This window comes from Eptesicus fuscus, chromosome 24 (assembly GCF_027574615.1).
Source record: "Eptesicus fuscus isolate TK198812 chromosome 24, DD_ASM_mEF_20220401, whole genome shotgun sequence".
Classification (NCBI taxonomy): domain Eukaryota; kingdom Metazoa; phylum Chordata; class Mammalia; order Chiroptera; family Vespertilionidae; genus Eptesicus; species Eptesicus fuscus.
In genome coordinates, this window is record NC_072496.1 from 720,030 (window position 1) to 743,584 (window position 23,555).

The window sequence follows — 23,555 nt, forward strand, 5'->3', positions numbered from 1 at the left end:
AGACAAAGAGACGCCGCAGTCAATCCGGGGGCCCTAGAGCTGGGGTGCAGCGGGGTTGGGGGGCCATGACCCTCGACCATCAGGGGTGCCACGGGGGCCGGATGCCTCCACCCGAGGAGCTGTGGGCGGGGTGCAGCGGGACCAGCAGCGGAAGGGCGATCTTCCGGAGGGAGCTGGGGTGCAGCGGGCCCGGGTGGGGAGCTAGGGGTGCAGCAAGGCAAGGAGCTCCGATCCTCCGGTGCCGGTGCAGCGGGTGCAACGGGGTCCCAGAGCCGGGGTGCAGCTGGGCGGGGCCTCCACCCCCATCTGGGCCACCGCGGTTAACCCCGGAGATGCCAGCGGGGCACAGAGGTGGAGGCCCCCTGAGCGCCCCCCGCCCCCCAGGGCTTCCTCCCAGCTGCCCCCTCGTCCCTCTCCGGGCTTGGGAAATTAGTGGGAAATTAGAATAAATGCAGGAAGCCAGTCCTGCCTGCCCAGAGGCTGAAGGCCAGGCCGGGTGCCTATGGCCAGAGGCTGGCTCGGGGACCTCCCCACCCAGGGAGGGGGATGCCACCCACCTCCTACAACCTCAGGGGTGCGGCCCAGCGTTTCTCCAGCGCCTGGGACTGGACACTGGGTGCCAGATGTGCGTGGGGGGAGGAAGCACAGCTCACACCACGCAAGCGGGTCTGTGCCTCCGTCCAGGGGGCCCTTCCGGCTGATGGCGGGAAAGCGTCCCTCCAGGAGGAGGTTTTAGTCAGAGCGAGAAGGAAGGGGTCCGTGCCAGGCCTCCCGGGTGGCTCCGTGGTGGAGCGTCGACCTAGGAACCAGGAGGTCACGGTTCGATTCCCGGTCAGGGCACACGCCCGGGTTACAGGCTCCCACGCGGCCGGGCCCGGGGTGTGCCGGAGGCGGCCGATCCTCGTGGATGTTTCTATCTCTCTCTCTCTCCCTCTGCCTTCCTCCCTGAGATCAATGAAGAAAAAAGAAAAAGGAAGAAATCGCACGGAAGGGGAGTTGGCTCGTGCCTTTGATCTAGGTCTCGGGGAAGGCGGGCTCGCCCCTCACCCCGTGGTGTTGGATTTGTGACCCCCATCCCCGCTCCTGGTCCTGCTGCACCCCGCCCACAGCTCCGACCCCCCGTGAATAGGGTGAATAGCACATTGTGTTACAAACACCTGTTACAGGCTCCCCAGTGTGGGGCGATCAGTGATTCTCTCTCCTCGTGGGGGTTTCTGTCCCCGTCTCCCTTCCTCTCTGAAATCAATAAAAATATTTTTCTTTTTTAAAAAAATATATATTTTATTGACTTTTCACAGAGAGGAAGGGAGAGGGATAGAGAGTCAGAAACATCGATGAGAGAGAAACATCGATCAGCTGCCTCCTGCATGCACCCCACGGGGGATGTGCCCACAACCAAGGTCCATGCCCTTGACCGGAATCGAACCTGGGACCCTTCAGTCCGCAGGCCGACGCTCTACCCACCGAGCCAAACCGGTTTTGGCTCAATAAAAATATTTTTGAGGAGTGGGGCCCAGTAGCCGGGTTCCCCATGGTTTGGAATCGGTGCACCATGACACCCACAATTTCTTTAAGCCACAGAAACACGGCGATGGCATTACTACAAAGCTCCCCCCACCCCCACCCCCGTCCCCCGTCCCAAGCACTGAACTCAGACGCCCTCGAACCACCCTGGGCAGCGTTCTCCGGGCTGGTCCGTGCCCCCAGCCCTTACCGCCCCGCGCCCACGCCAGCCTGGGGCTCAGGAAGGAGGTTTGGAGGGTCGGTCGGAGGCACCGCGCGGGGTGGGGGCGCAGGAGGTGCCCGGCGCGGTGTCCCAGAGCGCGGCCAGAGTCCAGCTGCGTCTCCGGGAGCCCCGGGCCAGCTGGAGGAAGGGGCCGCCCCAGCTGCGTTCCCGCTCTGCAAATATTTACACGACCTCTGAGGAGACCTGCCTCCCCGCCACCCTACAGCGGGGGCAGCGGGGGCTGCGGAGAGGACACCTCCCGCACCAGACAGAGAGCTACTGTTTCAGGCCAGCTCAGCACCCTCCCCCCTCCCTCCAGCCTCAGGGTCTCTGTGCGGCTCTGAGAACGCGGGGCAGATGGGACGACGGGGACGGAGACAAGGGAGAGGCTGATTCTGCAACAAGGACGGAGGGACCCTGAGCTGGCCTCCCTGGGCTGTGTGCGCATGTGCATGTGTGTGAGTGTGCACAGGCGTGCGTGTGTGTGAGTGTGCACAGGTGTGCCTGTGCCTGTGTGTGAGTGTCCACAAGTGTGCATGTGTGTGAGTGTGCACAGGCGTGCGTGTGTCTGTGTGGGGGTGTGCATGTGTGGTCAGGTGTGCAGGTGTCTGTGTGGGGTGTGCATGTGTGCACACGTGTGTCTGTGACCTTTGAGCTCAGGTCCCTGGGCAGGAAGCAATGGTTTAGAGCAGGCAGAGCACGCACTGCTCCAGGCTCTCCATCCCCGAGCTGCATCTCTGACCTCAGGGCCTCTGACCTCTGCGTCTCTGACCTCTGGACCTCTGGGCCTCTGACCTCTGCATCTCTGACCTCTGGGCCTCTGACCTCTGCATCTCTGACCTCTGACCTCTGGGCCTCTGACCTCTGCATCCAAACGGAAACACAGTCTCCTCTGAGCCTCAGGGCCCCTCTCAGCAGCCGGCCTGCCCTCCAGGGTCGAGCACCCCCTTCACTCTCCTCCGTGACCCAGGAGTCTCCTTTCCAAGCTGCCGGGTTCTCTCTGGTCCCAGAACCCTCTTCTCCCCAGACCTGCCAGGCAGACCCTTTGCAAACGTGTCCGACGCCACCGCTCCCTCCCCGAAACCTGCCCGTGGCCTCCCCGCTCGCTCAGAAGGAACGTACAAGACCCCCGGCTACCTCGGACCTCACTTCCGACCCCTCTCCCCTAACCCGGGCTCCAGCCACGCCGACCTCCCTGCAGGGCCCCGAGCACGCGCCCATCCTGACCACAGGGCCTTTGCACGTGCCGCCCTGTGCAGAGACGCCTCCCCCGACCCCCATCTCCAAGAGCCCTGCCCGTCCCCCGGCCCCTCCCTGCCCGTCTCCCCAGCAGCCCACAGCATCGCCTACTCGACCGACCGCGTGACTTCTGGTGACAGCGCTGATAAGCTCTGGCCTCCTCGTCCAATAACACTCAGCGTCCCGGGAAGCCCACCCCTGAGCCTGTCCACATGGCGGGTCGCCCTGCCCTGGCCCTGTCATCAGACCCAGGGGCGCCGAGACAGAAGCCAGATCGCGGGGCCAAGGGAGGCGAGACAGAAAGAGGACGAGGAGAAGAGGGGCCGGAGGTGAAGATCTGTCCGTGTCGCAACCTGTAGATGCCCCGCAGGGACAGGGGACGAGAGAGACCCCTCCTGCCCGGCCGGCGTGGCTCAGGGGCTGAGTGTCGACCTGTGAACCAGGAGGTCAGGGTTCGATTCCCGGTCAGGGCACAGGCCCGGGTTGCGGGCTCGATCCCCAGTGTGGGGCGTGCAGGAGGCAGCCGGTCCATGATTCTCTCTCATCATGGATGTTTCTCTCTCTCTCTCCCTCTCCCTTCCTCTCTGAAATCAATAAAACTATATTAAGAAAAAAATAAATAAAAGAATAGACCAACAGCCCTGACCGGTGTGGCTCAGTGGATAGAGCGTCGGCCTGCGGACTGGAGGGTCCCGGGTTCGATTCCAGTCAAGGGCATGTACCTTGGTTGCGGGCACATCCCCAGTGGGGGGCGTGCAGGAGGCAGCTGATCGATGCTTCTCTCTCATCGATGTTTCTGACTCTCTCTCCCTCTCCCTTCCTCTCTGTAAAAAATCAATAATATATATATATATATATATATATATATATATATATATGTATTTTTTTTTTTTTTAAGAAAGAATAGACCAACACAGAAAAGCACAAAGAAGCAGGGGCTCTCGGGTCACTCACGGGTCGATTTCCAACGACAACAACAAAATACTTAAAATAAAACAGAATCCAGATGAGGACTTTCAGGGGTTGGTTTTCCAGGAGTGACTTCTCCGGAGCGCCCGGTGCGTACAACACGATATTCTACCTTCTATTTACTTATCTTTTTGCTAATTCTCCCCCGAGGACATTTTCCCACGGATCTCTGGAGAGAGTGGGGAAAAGGAGGAGGCTTACGATTCAGGAGGAGCGACCGGGGGCGGACGGGCAGGTGAGCCCGGCGGGTGGGAAAAGCCACACCCATCTCCTCAACCTCACGCACATCTCCCGCCTGATTGTCAACCAAACTGTCTGTCATCCATCGCAGTGAGCACCCGGCAGGCAGCGCGATTGTAGGTTACTAGGACACCGGGGAGGAGGGGCCGCTCCGCAGCAGCTTCCGCCTGCATCCGTTGCCCTGGCAACCAGCATCCCTCCAGCGGGGCCCTCTGGAATACCTGGCTCCCTCCCGCCTTCCGCCAGCCCCGCTGGGTCTGAAGGGGCCACGGCCACGAGGCAGCCGGATCCACCTGGGGGTGTGTGTGCTACCGTTCTTCTGTTCTAAGAACGAAGGGGTGTTTCAGGAGGTGGGGGTCAGAGAGAGTCTGACTCTACACCCGCCTTCTTTTCCTTCCCACCTTCCCTCTTTTTTAAAAAAAAATATATTTTATTGATTTTTTACAGTAGAGGAAGGGAGAGGGATAGAGAGTTGGAAACATCGATGAGAGAGAAACATCGATCAGCTGCCTCCTGCACGCCCCCCTACTGGGGATGTGCCCGCAACCAAGGTACACGCCCTTGACCGGAATCGAACCCGGGACCCTTCAGTCCGCAGGCTGATGCTCTATCCACTGAGCCAAACCGGTTTTGGCTCCTTTTTTTTTTTTAAAAAAAATATTTTTTTGTTGCTCTGAGAAAGGAAGGGAGAGGGAGAGATAGAAACATCAATAATGAGAATCACGGGTCGGCTGCCTCCTGCACGCCCCCTACTGGGGGATCGAGCCCAGAACCCAGACGTGTGCCCTGACCGGGAATCGAACCCTGACCGCCTGGTTCAGAGGTCCATGCTCAACCACGGAGCCACGCTGGCCGGGGGCCATCTCCCTCCCTCCCTCCCTCCCTCCATTTATTTATTTTTTTACTTATTTATATTTTTATTGATTTCAGAGAGGGAGAGGAGAGAGAGAGAAACATCTACTGGGGATCAAGCCCGAAACCCGGGCATGTGCCCTTGAGCGGAATCGAACCCAGGACCAGGCCGACGCTCTATCCACTGAGCCAAACCGGCCGGGGCCATCTCCCTCCTTTTATTTATTTATTTATTTATTTATATATATTTTATTGATTTTTTTACAGAGAGGAAGGGAGAGGGATAGAGAGTCAGAAACATCGATGAGAGAGAAGCATCGATCAGCTGCCTCCTGCACGCCCCCCACTGGGGATGTGCCTGCAACCAAGGTCCATGCCCTTGACCGGAATCGAACCCGGGACCCCTCAGCCCACAGGCCGACGCTCTATCCACTGAGCCACACCGGCCGGGCCATCTCCCTCCTTTTAGATCTGATTCGATTCAAGGGCAGAAATTGTTTCCTTCCTGGATCGAACGCTGGGGCCTCCCCAGCGTGGCCCCCACCCCGCCTGTACCCCAAGCCTCGCGTTCCACGGGCCACAGCCAGGCCCGGTCCAGCTGCCCCTGGGGGGGGGGGCCGCCCAGAGCGCTGCCGGGGAAGAGAAGACCAAGGCGGAGGCCAGAGAAACTCTCCTCCCTGCTCGTCCGAAGTCAGAGGGCGCCCCCCTCCTTTACACACCCCCACGCCCAGCCCCCACGCGGGCGGATCCCTGCGGCTGAGGGTGGGTGGGCACGTCGGGGTCCCCCTCAGGAGGGGGGGGCAGCAGAGGCCCGGCGGTGTCCCTTTAAGGCCCGGGCTCCCTGACTCGGGGAGCACAGAGCCAGCCTGGGAGGAGGCAGGGGCCTCCGGTTTATTTTATTTGACATTTTTCAACGTCAGGGCACTTCAGAGCCAAAGAGGAAACGATTCGCAGCTGCTTTGGAGCCCCAGGCGCAGTTCAAGAGGACAGACTGGGGCGGGGGAGATGGGATGGCGGGGGTGGGGGGGGGGGGGGCCTGGGACATCCAGCCACACACGGAACAGGGAGCCACAAGCCAGCTGTCCCCCACCCGCCCCCCCACCCCCACCCCCACCCCCAGCCTCTTCCCGAAGCCGCCTGCTCGGCCGGCAGGGCGTGGCAAGAAACACGCAAAGTGACGAACAGCAAGGACCTACAACCAAGAGTACCCAGCACAGCTCTCACTTGTTTTTTTTATTTTTTAAATATGTTTTCATTGATTTCAGAGAGGAAAAGAGAGGGAGAGAGAGAGAGAGAAACATCCGTGATGAGAGGGAGTCATCGATCGGCTGCCTCCTACTGGGGATCGAGCCCACAACCCAGGCATGTGCCCTGGCCGGAATCGAACCCGGGACCCTTCAGGGTGCAGACTGATGATGCTCTATGCACTGAGCCAAACCAGTTAGGGCTCCACAATAAGCATTTTTTAAGAGAGAGAGAGAGAGAGAGAGAGAGAGAGAGAGAGAGAGAGAGAGGAGACACCTGCTGGCTTGTCTAAGGCCCCGTGGCCCTTGGCTGATGAGCACACGACTCTGACCAATGTGAGTGGCGCCCCCTGGAGGAGTGCATCTGTCGGGACTGCCGCTGGCTCAGCCTGGGACCCTGCCCCTCCCCCTGGGAAGCTGGGGCACAGCCACCCAGACTGGCATTTGCACAGACAGACATGGAGACTTTGCCGGGGTGTGTGTGGGGGGGTTAACCCCTAGTTGGAGCAGGGGAGAGGGCGCGGGGAGGGGGCGCGGGGAGAAGGCCCGGGGCGGGCTGGCTGACCTCCTTCCCCTCTGGGCGCACGTCCTGCCGGACCCCGTGCCCGCGTCCAACCCCGTGGGGGCCGACCTCCCTCCCGCTCTGACCCCGGTGCTGGGATGGGGGACAGACGGCTGCAGACCTTATCTTATTATCACTCTTTAATTATTGTCTTTTTGCGAATCCTCCCCCGAGGACATTTTCCCATTGACTTTTAGGAAAAGTGGGAGAGAGAGGGAGAGAGACAGAGAGAAATATCGATGTGAGAGAGACACATCGGAGGGTTGCCTCCCGCACGAGCCCCGACCAGGGCCCGGGCCGGGGAGGAGCCTGCCACCGAGGGACGTGCCCTTGACCGGAATCGAACCCGGGACCCTTCCGTCCGCAGGCCGAGGCTCTCTCCACTGAGCCACACGGGCCAGGGCCCCACCTTATCTTCTTTAGATTCCAGACCTGACTATTTTTGGAAAAACAAATTCCTCTTCTCTTTTTCAAGAGGTTAAAAGTGTCCGAGCTGTCACCCAGGACACCCGGCAGCCAGGTCGAGGTTGTCTACGTGTCACCGCGGCGGACGGTGTCAGGCGGTGACCCGCGTAGGTGCCAACTTTCAAGTGGATCGTGGACAACTGGACAGCTTCCAGCGGGGGGTCGGGGGGTGGGGAGGGGGGCTGGGACGAGCATGAAACCCCGGCTCACTTAAGAAAATATGAAAATAGCCCGGCTGCCCCTCCCGCCCCCTCCTGCCCGGCTCCACCTCGGAGCACCGGAGGCGCGGCCGGCTCCCCTCGGGCCCCAGCTGCAGGCCGGCCAGCTGAGCCGAGTGCCAGGGAGGTCTGAGGTCGGGGCCTGGGATTTACGGGCCATAAACAACCCCACATGCGTCAGCTGTTCTGCTCGGAGCAGCCCGCTCGGCTGGACGGCCCCGCCTGGTCCCTCCCGGTCCCTCCCCGGGCGGGAGCCGTGGGTGGCCTGAGATTTCTTCTCGCACACGCGGCGGTTTTCCTGGGGAGAAGGAGTCCCTGCCGCTGCCCGTGCGGTCCCTCGGAAGGTCCCGGAGACAACGGGGAGGGAGAATGGAAAGCGTCTCAGCCAGCACCTCTCTTCCCATCCGCCCCACTCCCTCCCGGCTGTCACCCCGTCTTAGCGGCTCCACAAACCCCACCCCGTCCACCGGGGCAGAAAACGATTACGATGAGCCCGGCCGGCGTGGCTCCGGGGTTGAGTGTCAACCTATGAACCAGGAGGTCAGGGTTCGGTTCCCGGTCAGGGCACAGGCCCGGGTTGTGGGCTGGATCCCCAGTGTGGGGCGTGCAGGAGGCAGCCGATCCGTGATTCTCTCTCATCACGGATGTTTCTTTCCCTCTCCCTCTCCCTTCCTCTCTGACATCAATAAAAATATATTTAAAATAAAAGAAAGATCAGAAGATGAGGGTCCCGTGGAGCAAGGACCAGGCAGAGGGTTTACAGGCTGAGGCAGGGGCAGGAGGGCACAGGACAATCCGCGGAGGAGCAGACATGGGGGGGGAGGGGGGCACTGGGTCACACGGGGACAGGGGCTGGGGACCCGGGGGGAGGCGGTGCAGCTGCGACCCCTTCGACCCCTTCGCTCACCCACACTTTCTCTCCTTAGCAGCCTCTCGAGACAGACAGACGGGGGCTTATCACCCTCTTCGCACAAACAGGGCAGCAGGTGAGGTCGCCCAACCCTCTTTCCCGGGCCCCTCCCACCTGCCAGCCTTTTTTGAAGGTCAAGGACTAGGGCGGGGACACCATAGAATGACAGCCACAGGGGCCAATGAGAGGAGGCCATCAGCCCCAGAGAACACAGAATGACAACCAGGGGGGCCAATGAGAGGAGGCATCAGCTCCAGAGAACACAGAATGACAGCCACAGGGGCCAATGAGAGGAGGCATCAGCCCCAGAGAACACAGAATGACAGCCACAGGGGCCAATGAGAGGAGGCATCAGCCCCAGAGAACACAGAATGACAGCCAGGGGGGCCAATGAGAGGAGGCCATCAGGCCCCAGAGAACACAGAATGACAGCCACAGGGGCCAATGAGAGGAGGCATCAGCCCCAGAGAACACAGAATGACAACCAGGGGGGCCAATGAGAGGAGACATCAGCCCCCAGTTCAGCACAGAATGACAGCCACCGGGGCCAATGAGACGCTGGCCCTGCCCACCACACCCAAGTCTAGAAGGACCCAGTGCATTCATTTCAGGGGCGATCAAGACCAGCACACGGAGGCCCCCCTGTCTCAGCACAGCAGACACATAAGGGATCCCGCCCCACAGGACCCTCTGTGCCCCTCTCCCCCCCCCACCCCCGCCCGCCCCCCGCAGAGCGGCCCGCCCTCACCCGGTGGTGATGTCCTCGTCCTCGGTCAGGGTCTTGCCCATGAGGTCGCTGTCGCTCATGTAGCCGGACTTGAGGTCGGCGTCGTCGGCGTCCAGGCGGGAGATGTGGGTGAGCTTGCTGGGGCTGCGCATGGGCATGGTGTGCGCGTAGTGGGCCCGCTCCCCGTGCATGTACCAGGCGGGCGGCCCCTCCGAGCGGCAGCCCCCGCCCACCGAGGGCGCGTCGCCCGCCTGCAGCCGCGGGCTGGCCTGGCCGTAGCGCCAGGACAGGGGGGACGAGCGGTTCGAGAGGCTGGACACGCTGCGGGGGTTGGCGTCGTCGCTGTCGTAGCAGGTCATCTCCAGGGAGCTGGGCGGGGCAGAGGGCACGGTCACCGGGGCAGAGCCGCCTCCTGCCCCCTCGGCCTGCTCCCCAGGGCCCCCCACCTGCCCCCGGCCACCTCCTCCGGGAGGCCCTCAGCCTGCTCCCCGGAGCCCCCCACCTGTCCCAGGCCACCTCCTCCGGGAGGCCCTCAGCCTGCTCCCCGGAGCCCCCCACCTGCCCCAGGCCACCTCCTCCGGGAGGCCCTCGGCCTGCTCCCCAGAGCCCCCCACCTGCCCCAGGCCACCTCCTCCGGGAGGCCCTCAGCCTGCTCCCCAGAGCCCCCCACCTGCCCCAGGCCACCTCCTCCGGGAGGCCCTCAGCCTGCTCCCCGGAGCCCCCCACTTGTCCCAGGCCACCTCCTCCGGGAGGCCCTCAGCCTGCTCCCCAGGGCCCCCCACCTGCCCCAGGCTACCTCCTCCGGGAGGCCCTCAGCCTGCCCCAGGCCACCTCCTCCAGGAGGCCCTCAGCCTGCCCCAGGCCACCTCCTCCGGGAGGCCCTGGGGGACTAATGGGAACCTATGCTAACAGCAGAAGTGGCCCTGGGTCCGTGGCAGACAGAAAGCCCACCAGGACTCTCAGTTCCCTTTCCCCTAGAGGGAGACAGAAGCCAGAGGCCCGAGACAGCTCCCCCCGCCCCCACCGGTCAGCTGTGTGCAAAAGGCTTTTGGCCTCCCTCCCCCCCTCCCCCCGCCCAGCATCGCCTGCCTGGGGTCCAGCTGCTCAGAGTCCGTGGCCCCCGGGGGCTGAAGCTGCCACCTTGGCCCTTTGGGGGGGGGGGCGGGGGCGGGCAGTGAGTCACTCAGGGTGGGACCCTCTTGGCAACTAGGTGCTCTCTGCCTTCCCGGCAGGGGCTGGCGGGCCACCGGTCAGCGCCGTTCCAGCCCCTTCCCCGGACGGGGAAGGAGGAGGATCCCCAAGATTTCAGCCCGGCCGGCGTGGCTCAGGGGCTGAGCCCTCCACCGGAACCGAATCCGGGGCCCTTCCGTCTGTGGGCCGATGCTCTAGCCACGGAGCCACACCGGCCAGCGGCCTGATCTCAGTTCCACTTCTGAGCCATGGCGATCCCACCATGGGCCGGGGTGCGGAGAGGTAGTGAGCCCCCCGTTCCCGGAGGTATGCAAATGCACTCTGGCTACCACTCGGGCTAAGGAAGGCCTTTCTCCGTTCTCCCCTCGTTCTCCAGCCCCGGGAGGTGGGGAGGAACCGCTCTCTCGTCCAGCTGGAGCGGCGGCCGGTCCCCCTCACCGCCTTCCTGTTTCACACCCCCACGATTTCCCAATCCTGGCGGCGGCTCGCTCCCTGCCCCCTGGCGCTGCAGCATGAGCTCATCTGGGCAGCCCCAGGAGCCCGGGGGGAAGTTCTGAGTCACAGAGGCTGTGGCCAGGATGCCCTGCGGGGGGGCGGGGGGTGATGCTCCAGCAGCTGGAGGCTCCGAGGCCCCCGGGATGGGTGGAGGGGCGCACCCACATGGCACAGCGTCGGGGTGACACTGTGTGGGGTCCCGCTGATCTTCAAGCCAAAGAGACAAGGGGGCCGGTTTGCTCAGTGGCTGAGCGTCGACCTATGAACCCGGAGGTCAGGGTTCGATTCCTGGTCAGGGCACGTGCCCCGGTGGCGGGCTCGATCCCCAGGGTGGGGTGTGCAGGAGGCAGCCGATCAGTGGTTTTCTCTCTCTCTCATCATGGATGTTCCTCTCTCTCTCCCCTCTCCCTTCCTCTCTGACATCAATAAAAACATATTTACTTTTTAAAATATATTTTATTGATTTTTTTTTACAGAGAGGAAGGGAGAGGGATAGAGAGTTAGAAACATCGATGAGAGAGAAACATCGATCAGCTGCCTCCTGCACGCCCCCCACTGGGGATGTGCCCGCAACCAAGGTACATGCCCTTGACCGGGATCGAACCCGGGACCCTTCAGTCCCCAGGCCGACGCTAAGGCAATAAAAACATATTTAAAATTAACAACAAAGAAGAGACGAGAGGGAACCTCACTACAGAGCCGAAGACCCCCGTGATGGGAGGGCACCCCCTGTCTAGGAAGGAGGGCACCCCCTGTCCCGGAAGGAGGGAGGCTGCAGAGCGGGACGAGGAAAGCCTTCGGGGACACCAGGGGACCCACGAGGGGAGGTCGAAGAGGGAGAGGGAGCCTGGAGGCCGGGGGAGGGCGTGGCCCCGCGGCAGCTCACCTGTGGGTCACCTGGGACCCCCGCAGGCTGGTCATGGTCTCCTCCAGGTTCTGTCGAAGGTCCAGGACGTTCTGCACCGTCCTCTTCCTCTGGGACTCCGGGTCTGGGGGGAGAGAGGAAGCCGGTGAGCGAGGGGGACCCACCGCTGGGAGCCGGGGCGTCAGGGAGGCCGAGACGGACCGTCTCCCCAGGGGGCCGGGCCTGGGGCCTGGGGGTCCCCGCCCCTCGGGCCTTCTACAGCCCCGGACACATGCCTTTGGCCACTCTGAACCCTCAGCCTTGGGCCCGGCCGGCGTGGCTCCGTGGTTGAGCGTCAACCTAGGAACCAGGAGGTCACGGTTCGATTCCCGGTCAGGGCACAGGCCTGGTATATGGGCTCCATCCCCAGTGGGGGGTGTGCAGGAGGCAGCCGGTCCGTGATTCTCTGTCATCATGGATGTTTCTGCCTCTCTCTCCCTCTCCCTTCCTCTCTCTAAAATCAATAAGCCGAAACCGGTGTGGCTCAGTGGATAGAGCGTCGGCCTGCGGACTGAAGGGTCCCGGGTTCGATTCCGGTCAAGGGCATGGACCTGGGTTGCGGGCACATCCCCAGTGGGGGGCATGCAGGAGGCAGCTGATCGATGTTTCTCTCTCATCAATGTTTCTGACTCTCTGTCCCTCTCCCTTCCTCTCTGTAAAAAATCAATAAAATATATTTTTAAAACAAACAAAAAACAAGCCGCAGAGCCCGACCCGATTCCCAGTCCAGTTCGGCTCCATCCCGCCGAGGGCGGCGCCCAGGCCTGGCTCCGATGGACGGTGAACCCCCGGGAAGGGTGCGCCGCTGGGAGGGCGCGGGCCGGGCGGCAGGGAGGATGCCACCTCTGCAGTAACAGCAACCGGCCAGCAGAGGGCGGCCGCCCCCGCCGCCTCCCCAGGCCGACAGCGGGGCCGGGCAGAAACCACACCGGGCTCCCCTCCCGCCGGGGGAGGGGGAGGGGGAGGCTGGGGGGTGGCGTTGGGGCCAGGTGGGCACCCAGCTGCCCGGGGAGGCCCGTGCCGCCTGCCGCTCTGCAGCCGGGACCCCCCTCGGGGAGCGGGAGGGCAGCACGGACGGGCTGCTCAGGGCGTTTCCGGGGGGAGGGGGAGGGCGGGGTGCCCCCACCTGGTGGTGTCTGCACCCCTCTGTCTAAGGAGTCAGCCCGCCGGCCGCTCCCGGACTGGTTTGAGGAACCCGGGGCTGCAGGCAGGACCCGGGGGACGAGTGCCAGGCTGGGGCCCGGGCTCAGCAGGTCCCTGGAGCTGCAGGGGAGCGCGGAGGGGGCTCCAGGGGGTGAGAGATGCTGCCACGGGGCGGGCGGAGGGGGTGCATCAGGGACTTGGACCAGGCGGCACCGGGGCAGAGCCACGTCGCACAGAGCGAATGCAGGGAGGGAGCGGGTTTGCAGACCCCAAATCCATTTCTTTTCGAGGTAAAACATCTGCCAGGGAGGCAGGCGGCGGAAGCCCGAACCCGGAAAGATAACGGTGCTTTGCAAACTGAGCCACAGAAGGCGAGGGGGGCGGGGACGCTGAGGAGGGTCGCCAGGGGGCGCTGTGGGTCCTCCGTCGCCCCGGTCGCAGGGCGGGTGGCTGCGGGCTGGGGCTGGGCATTCTGCTCAGCACAGTCCTCTCCTGGCCTCGGGCTGGTCCCAGGCGCCACCCGTCCTTGCAGGGCAGCCAGGGGTTCGCAGCACCCACCCTGGGGAGCTCAGACGCAGGCCCAGAGCGTCGGGGTCCTGGCTGCGCTGTCTGTCCCTCTGCCCTGCACACCGGGGGGCGGGGAGACCGGATCGGGGTTCCCATCTGTGCCCCGAGGTCTCACTTCTGCTCCTCTGCCATGTTCCAGGTCAAGACGCTTGTCTGAGCCCTGGCCGGTGTGGCTCAGTGGATGGAGCGTCGGCCTGCGGACTGAGGGGTCCCGGGTTCGATTCTGGCCAGGGGCACATGCCCGGGTTGCAGGCTCGGTCCCCGGGGGGGGGGGGGGAGGCGTGCAGGAGGCAGCCGATCAATGGTTCTCTCCCATCATTGGTGTTTCTATCTCTCTATCCCTCTCCCTTCCTCTCCGAAGTCAATAAAAATATATTTAAAAGAAAGAAAGAAAGAAAGAAAGAAAGAAAGAAAGAAAGAAAGAAAGAAAGAAAGAAAGAAAGAAAGGAGCTTGTCTGAGCCCGGCTGGCATGGCTCAGTGGCTGAGCATCGACCTAGGAACCAGGAGGTCAGGGTTCGATTCCCGGTCGGGGCACAGGCCTGGGTTGCGGGCTCGATCCCCGGTGTGGGGCGTGCAGGAGGCAGCCGATCGGTGATTCTCTCTCATCGTGGATGTTTCTCTCTCTCTCTCCCCCTCCCTCTCTGAAAATCAATAAAAATGTATTTAACAAAAAAGACTTGGACTCCAGGCCCAGCTGGGAGGGCAGCCCCCCCCCCCTGCAGAAAATGACCCGCCCGCCTTATCCGGAGACGCGGTCCCCAGCCCCACAGGCCCTGTCTCTCCTGCCCCCCGGGCCTCGAGATTTACCGCACGCACATGTTCCCATCCGTGACGCTGCCCAGACCCGTCATGGACACCTGCTCTAATGCAGTCCGGCTGCGGGGAGATGGGAGTGGTTGTTATGGCAACAGTGGACACAGCAGAAAACCATCTGCAGGGGGGGGAGGGGCTGGGGGCGGGGCCCAGGGGTGGACAGCCACCAGGGGCAGAGGTGGAGGTGGGGGGGGGGTAATGGCGGTGGGGGGGAGGCCTGGGGAGTTTCTGGTGGTGAAAGGAGTAATATTAGTATCGGCAGAGCATCTGCCCCTGCATCAGAGCTGGTATGCCTCCCCCGGGCTTTCTCCCTGGAGGTTCCAGAAAGGACTCCCATGGGCCCGATCCCCTCGACCCTCTGCTGCTCCCCAGCCCCCCGGGGACCCTCGGGCACAGCTCATCTGCCACCAACACGCCTGCCCCCTCCAAGAGGGTCCCACCACCCACCGAAAGGATCGGGCCTGGACACAGGCCAAGGGTCCCCTGCAGGGCTTGGGCCCAAACGGAAGCAAGAAGGCTCGAGGTTAGCTCCACGGAGGACTTCCGACGGAGAAATGCTACGGGGAAACTTGGTCCTGAAAAGCAGGCGATGCTTGCCCGGCCGGCGTGGCTCAGCGGCTGAGCGACGGCCCACGAACCAGGAGGTCGGGGTTCGGTTCCCGGTCGGGGCACAGGCCCGGGTTGCGGGCTCGATCCCCAGTAGGGGGCGTGCAGGAGGCAGCCGATCCATGATTCTCTCTCATTGATGTTTCTCTCTCTCTCTATCACTCTCCCTTCCTCGCTCTCTGTAATCAATAAAAACATGCTCAAAAAATAAAGATAAAGGCAGTCAATGCTCTCCGAGGCCCGAAGGGAAGGGGAGAAAGAAAACAGTATCTGAGCGTGAGCTGAGCGCTGACGTCGACCCCGTCCGTCCGCCCTGTTACAGACGTTTGGCTCAGAGAGGCCAGTTCACTTGCTCAGCTCACACAGCGTGTGTGGGCGCGCCCGCCGGGATCTGAGTCCAAGTCCGACTCTGAAGGCCGTGCTTTTTCTTTTCTTTTTTTAAAATATATTTTTATTGATTTCAGAGAGGAAGAGAGATGAGAGATAGAAACATCCATGATGAGAGAGAATCATGGACAGGCTGCCTCCTGCACGCCCCCTACTGAGGATTGAGCCTGCAACCTGGGCATGTGCCCTTGACCAGAATCAAACCCAGGACCCTTCAGTCTGCAGGCCCATGCTCTATCCACTGAGCCAAACCAGCTAGGGCTCTTTTATTTTTTAAAAAATATATATTTTATTGATTTTTTTACAGAGAGGAAGGGAGAGGGATAGAGAGTTAGAAACATCGATGAGAGAGAAATATCGATCAGCTGCCTCCTGCACACTCCCTACTGGGGATGTGCCCGCAACCAAGGTACATGCCCTGGACCGGAACCGAACCTGGGACCCTTCAGTCCGCAGGCCGACGCTCTATCCACTGAGCCACACGGGTTAGGGCTCTTTTCTTTTTTTTTTCTTTTTTTTTAATATATTTTATTGACTTTTTTACAGAGAGGAAGGGAGAGAGATAGAGAGTTAGAAACATCGATGAGAGAGAAATATCATCAGCTGCCTCCTGCACACCCCCTACTGGGGATGTGCCCACAACCAAGGTACATGCCCTTAACCGGAATCGAACCTGGGACCTTTCAGTCTGCAGGCTAACGCTCTATCCACTGAGCCAAACCGGTTTCGGCAGGGCTCTTTTCTTTTTAAAAAAATATATTTTATTGATTTCAGAGAGGAAGGGAGAGGGAGAGATAGAAACATCCATGATGAGAGAGAATCACGGACCGGCTGCCTCCTGCACGCCCCCTCCTGGGGATCGAGTGCAACGTGGGCCTGTGCCCTGACCGGGAATCGAACCCTGACCTCCTGGTTCATCGGTCGAGGCTCAACCCCTGAGCCACGCCGGCCGGGCTAACGTCTGCGCTTTTTCCAAAATCAATGACAGGCGACAGCCGAGAGCATGGAGCCGGACCCCGGGAGGCCCCTCTGACGGGCCGGCGGGACCGCAGCCCCCCGGCCCCGGGAAGAGGCCGTCCCCTCCGCGGGATGAATGAGACGCAGGATTGCCAGGAGACAGATGAGGAGCGGGCTGCCGGCCAGGCCCGGCTTCGCTCTCTCCGAGACGGCGGCCTCCAGCCGGCCCCGGCCTTGCTGGCCGGCACGGCTCCGGCCCGAGACGTCCCCAGAGCCCTTCTCCCCCCCCCCCCCCCGGCCCCCTGGGCCTCGTCCCGCTCGGGACCCTGCCCGTCTCGGGCCTGGAAGCACCTTCCCGGAGCGCCTGGCAGGCAGGTCGGGGCGGCCTCCTGCCAACACCGGCTGCGGTCGCTGCCTCATCAGATCCCTCAGCCTCCTCGGCCGGCCAAGTCCAAGGCAGGAGCCTGGGAACCAGCCACAGCCAAGCAGAGCGTCAGCCCCTTCCCTCCCCCCACCCCCACCCCCTTCTCCCTCCTCGGCAGCACAGGTGTGGGACGGAGGCTCCCCTGCCCTCCTCCTGACCCCTAACCCCAATGCCCCCCCAGCTGGCCTCCCCCTGGAGGGGCTGTGGGGTCCCCTCTCCTATTTAAAAAAAAATTTTTTTTTTAATTGATTTCAGAGAGGAAGGGAGACGGAGAGAGAGAAACATCCGTGATGAGAGAGAACCACGGATCGGCTGCCTCCTGCAAGCCCCACACTGGGGATCGAGCCCGCATCCCGGGCCTGTGCCCTGACCGGGAATCCAACCCTGACCTCCTGGTTCCTAGGTCGACGCTCAGCCACTGAGCCAGGCCGGCCGGGCCTGCGACAGGTTTTCAACGACAAAGCCACCTCACAGGACGGAGCCCAGAACACGGACTCCTCGCCGTCCACGCGTCTCCCGATTCGCGCCTGATGTGTGTCCACGGGATGGACCGAAGCTCGGGGACAGGCTGACCGCCACCTGCCGGGGCCGCCGCCCCGGACCCTCCTCGCAGCCGCCGTGGTCAGATCAGTGACCCTCAGCCCAGCTCGGGCACGAGGCTCGCAGCTGGCGCCCCTGCCCTGTGCCCCCCGGGGTCATCTCCCTTTAACGACGTGGAGGGTGCAGAGGGGCCCCCGGGCTCAGAGGAGGGACAGAGGAGAGACGAAGACCACGGATTCTCTCTCCTTCCACGGACAAAGTGAGTCCCCGGCCCCCAGGTGTCCTGGCCCCCCTCCCACCCCGTCTGCGGCAAGCCGATTCCCGTGCCCCTTGTCCAACGTGGGGGCCCCCGTGACGCCCCGGGCTGCAGCTCTCCCTGCTGTCGGCACTGCCGGTCAGTTGCCATGGGAACCGCGGCCAAGGATGCTCCTGGGACCAGGGAGCAGACCTGGCTGATGGCCGTCTGTGCCTGTCCCTCCCCCACCCCCGACTGGGAGGCCAATGCGGGGGGCGGGGGGGCCCACACCGGGGAGAGACTTCTGCACGGGAGGGCCGAGCCCTGGCTGGAGGCTGGGCCCCGGCTCAGGGAGCTTCGGACACACCATCCGGGCCACCACGGGCCTCCGCGGCACACGCCTTCCGTGGCTCGAGGTGGACGCGGGAGTCCTGGGCTCGGCATTCAAGGCCTCCGACAAGCAACGTGCGGCCTCGCCTCCCATCACGTCCCCCATCGGCCCTCTCCCCTCACCGGCCGGCCGCACGCAGCTGCCCCCCCCCCCCCCCCCCCCACGCAGAGGTCTCTGGCCCCGAAGGTCGACGGTGCCGCGGCAAACCCCACCGTGACGCCATCGCCTTTCTGTGTGGGCACAGCTCTGTCCACGCTGAGGATGTTGGGGCAGAAACAGAATATCGGGGACCAGCTAGAACTGCAAGGAATGTGAGCCCCGCCCTGGGAACCGCGGCGGTTTTGTTCTGGTTCAAGAAGGCGCACGCGAACCTGGCGGGACCTGCACGCGGGACCTGGGCGCGCACCTGGGAGCTGTGATCGTGGAAAGAGGAACAGCCCTTCGCAGACCCACGGGCCTTGGCAAACCTCCAGACCCGCAAACGGCCCACTGGGCATACCCTTCGCCTACCCCCCACGTAATGCCTGTCCTTCTACCCAACACGAGCAGCCGGCTTATCGGGGGGCAGAGCAGGTGTGTGTGGCTGACCTGCCGCGCTCCCACGCCGCCGGCAGGATCGGGATAAAGTCCAGCGGTCGGCAAACTCATGAGTCCACAGAGCCAAACATCAACAGCACAACGATGGACATTTCTTCGGAGAGCCACTTTTTTTAAACGTAAACTCCTTCTAACGCCACTTCTTCCACATACACTCGCCCAGGCCGTGGTCTTTTGTGGAAGAGCCACACTCCAGGGGCCCAAGAGCCGTGGGTGGCTCGCGAGCCCGGTGTGCCGGCCACGGGGACAAACGCTCCTAAGTGACTCCGTTCTGTGTCCGCGGAATTGGCTCCCGTCGTGACAGGCGGCCGGCCCTCGGATGGCCCGGTTACAAGGACACGCCTCCCGCTCCCACGGAGACGCCCTGTGGGTCGGCGAGCTGGTCGCAAACGCGCACTCAACTCTCCCCAAGTTTCCACTGGATAAACTGAGCCCCCCCACCGCCTCCCCGAACCCGTCCCCCGAAGGTCAGGGGTCAGCCGGCAACACGGGCGGGCGGCTGCCCCGGTCCCGGTCGCGGCTCCTCCCCTGGCCGGCCTCCCCGTGAGCGGAGACAGGATTTATCCAAGTGGGAGCCACTTTCATTCTCTCTCTCTCCCGTCAGGGACGGGGGGAGGACGATAAAAGGACGTACGACTCCCTGCTGTCAGCCAGGCCCGCTAATGAAGGCTTTGCTTCCGAAGACGATTATCGGACAGAATAATTCATCGCCAGAGATTCATTGGACTAATTACGCTGGCGCTCAGAACCCCCCCGGATCGTTCTTTTCTGTCGGGGCGGGTGGGTGTCGGGGATGACGGTGTGATAACCGAGCGGCCCCGCGGGCAGGAATCCTGGTTTCGAACGGCGGGCGGGATGGGACTATGAATGCCACGGCGACCCAGTGCGGGCTCTGGCCTCGTTACGAGGTCCCCCCACCCCCCTCGTATTCCACGTGGGAGTCCTTTATTCGGGGAAACAGTACCACTTCTAACATCTACTCTTTTTTTAAAAATAAATATATCTTATTGATTTTTTTTACAGAGAGGAAGGGAGAGGGAGAGAGTTAGAAACATCGATGAGAGAGAAACATCGATCAGCCGCCTCCTGCACGCCCCCCACTGGGGATGTGCCCGCGACCAAGGTACATGCCCTTGGTCGGAATCGAACCCGGGACCCCTTAGTCCGCAGGCCGACGCTCTATCCACTGGGCCACACCGGCCAGGGCCTAACATCTACTCTTACCGCGTCTCATCGCCTTCCCCACACCCTCGTTCCGCAGGTTCTTCCAAACACCCGCCTCCCCCAGGAAGTCCTCCTGGATTTGATGGGAATGGGAGGCCCCCCCACCCCCCTGCTGTGTGAATTCCCATCCCTCCTGCAGCAGAGGGTCCCCGGCCCCCACACCCAGCCTGCTGGCCACCTCCCCCCGGCCCCCGGCCCCCATCCTTAGATGGAGGGTCATTGCTCAGCGGGTCCGGGGTGTGGTCTGTACGTAACTGCATGCGCTGGCCACGGAGGCGGCCGGGCCCCCAGGAGGTCGGGCTGGACACAGGGCGGATCTGAAGGGCGCAGAGGGCCCGGCTCTGCTCCTCGCTCAGCCGCTGGCTGGCTGCTTCCTGGGCCCGTCCCTCGTTTGTACAACCATCGGACGTCACGTCAAGCTCCGTGGGCTTTCCGACACAGACACGCACACGCCTTGACGGCGAGCACAGGGGAAGGACGCCGGGGAGGAAGGCGCGGCTGCCCGTGAAGATCCTGCCGCGGGCAGCGATGCATCTGGATCGCAGACGGTCTGGCCTCACACCAGGAAGTATCAGGTGTTGTGGGAACCAGAGCCAGCAGGAAGTGAGCAGAAACACCCAAACACGGGGTAAGGGACCCCTTGGCGAGGATCCGACGCGGTTGCCCACGGAGCGCCCCCTGGGGGCAGGGAGCGGAGTGGCCTCTCAGCCCGGGGGTAAGAAATTTAAGTAAAAATATAAAATATATTTTACTTAAATATATTCTAAATCCTTAGATTGGAATCCTGCAGTCTGCAGGCCGACGCTCTATCCACTGAGCAAACCAGCGAGGGCCCTCACGGGGTTCAAGGATGGCTCACCTGTGAGGGGGCGGGTCTGGGTTTCTCCAAACGCACAAGGAACAGGCATTTGTGTGCTTGTTACAGCGTTTCTCAGCCTCCGGCTACAGTGTTTCTCAGCCTCCGGATACAATGTTTCTCGGCCTCCGGCTACAGCGTTTCTCGGCCTCCGGCTACAGCGTTTCTCGGCCTCCGGCTACAGCGGTTCTCGGCCTCCGGCCACAGCGGTTCTCGGCCTCCGGCTACGGTGTTTCTCAGCCTCCGGCTACGGTGTTTCTCGGCCTCCGGCTACAGTATTTCTCGGCCTCCGGCTACAGTATTTCTCGGCCTCCGGCTACAGCGGTTCTCGGCCTCCGGCTACAGTGTTTCTCAGCCTCCGGCTACGGTGTTTCTCGGCCTCCGGCTACAGTATTTCTCGGCCTCCGGCTACAGCGTTTCTCGGCCTCCGGCTACAGCGGTTCTCGGCCTCCGGCTATAGTGTTCCTCAGCCTCCGGATACAGTGTCTCTCGGCCTCCGGATACAGTGTTTCTCGGCCTCTGGCTACAGAGTTTCTCAGCCTCTGGGAGTATGATCTTCGGCCCCACCTTGGAGACTGTGACTCAGAAGAAATGGGGTTTAAAACGCTACCCAGCCTGGGCCGGCGTGGCTCAGTGGTTGAGCGTCGACCTATGAACCAGGAGGTCACGGTTTTGTTTTGTTGTTGTTTTAAAAATATATTTTATTGATTTTTCTTTTACAGAGAGGAAGGGAGAGGGAGAGAGAGTTAGAAACATCGATGAGAGAGAAACATCGATCAGCTGCCTCCTGCACACCCCCCACTGGGGATGTGCCCACAACCAAGGTACATGCCCTTGACCGGAATCGAACCCGGGACCCTTCAGTCTGCAGGCCAACGCTCTATCCACGGAGCCACACCGGGGAGGGCGAGGTCACGGTTTGATTCCCGGTCAGGGCACAGGCCCGGGTTGTGGGCTCCATCCCCAGTAGGGGCCGTGCAGGAGGCAGCCGGTCCATGAATCTCTCTCATCATGGATGTTTCTCTCTCTCTCCCTCTCTCTCCCTTCCTCTCTGAAATCAATAAAAAGATATATATTTTAAAAAATAAAAAGAGCAGGGGGCCCTGGTCAGCGGTTGCCCCAGCCTCGGCAGAGGTCCCTGTCCACCGTGGCCGAACTGGCCGGCTGCTGGCCGCGAGGCCGCCGGGGGGCTGAGTGCCCAGGCAGCCTGCAGGGGCCACAGCAGAGCCGCCCCCACCTCCGCCTTCCTGCCCCCCAAGCCAGGCGGGGGGGGGGGGCGTTGGGAGAGAACCCCAGCCATTCTGACTCCGCGCTGGTGGGTCGGGACTCAGCATGAGGACTACGCTGACGTCAAGTCAAGCAAAACGGGAGACTCCTGGCGGCCGGAGTCCGGGGGCCGAGGCGCGAAGCTATTCCTCGACGGATTTAAACCCGAAACGCCCGAGAGCCAGAAACACAGCGCGTGACGCGATTATTAACGACCCGATTATTTTGGCATAAAAACGCTTGGCTGCAGGGGACCGGAACGGCTCCTCAGGGCCAGGACGGGTTTGGGCTGGAGCCCGAGACTGGGCTCACCTCCGGGCGGGTGGCTGGGGAGGGGGGAGGAGGGGAACAGCGGGAGGCCACCGGGACCCGGGCCTTGACCGCCCTCACGTCTCAGCTGTCCCCACTCTTCCCGGCCTGACCTCCTTCCTGGAGGCTCCGATGCCTCCCTCCCCTCGGGGGTCCAGCCTGAGGACCAGGACGGAGCTGGGCCCGTGCCCCCCGGGAAGCCCCTCGCCCGCAGTCCTGGGCGGAGAAAAGCGCGAGGGAGGGACAGACGGCAGACGGCGAGGTCCCTGAGCCCGGCTTCAGCGCACGGGCTCCCAGATCAAATTTCCCCTCAAGGGGCAGAGGGGGGCGGCGGGCACCCCACACCGAGGTCTCCAGCGTGTGGTGGCCCTTTTTTCCGACCTCCCCCCCCACACACACACCTCCCCGGCGACGCGCACGCCTTCCTGTCGCTCCTCCCTGGCCAGTCTGGCCTGGCGGAGCCCCCCTGCACCCCCCCGCCCCGGGCCACTGGGGTGGACTCATTTCCAAAGTGGGGCTGGGGTCCCACCTTGTGGTCCGGGGGCCCCTCGGGGACTTGGGAACACGCTCTAAGCACGAATGACAAGTGGGGGCCAGGGCTCTGGGCCAGCGAAACGCTTGTTTTTCTCCCCTTTGAGGCCCCTCTCCCGACATCCAGCTTCAGAAGATGGTTGGGGGGGGGGGGCGAAGGGAGGGGGGACGACAAAGCCCCAAGAGGAACTCCAAGCCCAGGTGGCTCAGACGGGGGGGGGGGGGGGGGCGCGTGTAACGTGATATATACGTACATTCGCTCGTTAATCCTCACCCGAGGGCATTTTTCCAGAGTGGAAGGGAGTGGGAGAGACAGAGATAGAGAGAGAGAGAAACGTCGACGTGAGAGAGACGCATCGACTGGGTGCCTCCCGCACGAGTCCAGGCCAAGGCCGGGGACTGAGCCTGCAGCACGGGTCTGTGCCCTTGACTGGGATGGAACCCGGGACCCTTCAGTCCAAGGGCTGGCTGACGCCCTATCCACTGAGCCAAGCAGGCTGGGGCCCACGAGAAATGGCGGTGGGCAGACCCGGGGTCCTGACGCCCCTTGTCCCACGGGAGAAAGGGGCCCGGGGACAGGAGAGGCTTCCCAACGGGCCGACTCCTCCGGGGTGGATCCAGCAGAACCGCCTCCCGGAGGGCCCCGAGTTCAAGGGCAGGGGAGAGCCCGGTCACCCAGCTCACAGGAGGGGGGCCGGGGATCCTGCCCGTGGGTGGTATCCAGGAAGCTGAGGTTGGCGGGTCCGGCCGCAGGCAGGAAGGGCCCTGACCGAGGGGGGCTCGGGGACGGGGGGGACCGGCCGCCAGGGCCGTCCGCTTGGCTGCTCTCACGGTCGTGTCAAGAGCAGATGAGGCCCTGAGAGATGCTGTCAGACGGTCACCATGGAAACGGGAGCTATGTTTTGATGCCACCAGGTGCCCCGGGGTGGGGGTGGGGGTGGGGGTGGGGGGGCCGGCACAAGCCCC

The 23,555-nt window shown here is 62.8% G+C and overlaps 1 protein-coding gene across 4 annotated transcripts in view; it reads right to left on the reverse strand.

Moving 5' to 3' along the window:
* The window catches only part of NAV1 (neuron navigator 1), a 112,129-nt gene that overhangs the window by 40,480 nt on the left and 48,094 nt on the right, over positions 1 to 23,555 (reverse strand). For all 4 annotated transcript variants that reach the window (XM_054713135.1, XM_054713134.1, XM_054713133.1 and 1 more), the window contains exons 5-6: positions 11,725 to 11,827; positions 9,174 to 9,521 (exon numbers count right to left, since the gene is read on the reverse strand). In XM_054713135.1, coding sequence (XP_054569110.1) covers positions 9,174 to 9,521; positions 11,725 to 11,827 — 451 coding nt within the window. The remainder of the gene's footprint in view (positions 1 to 9,173; positions 9,522 to 11,724; positions 11,828 to 23,555) is intronic.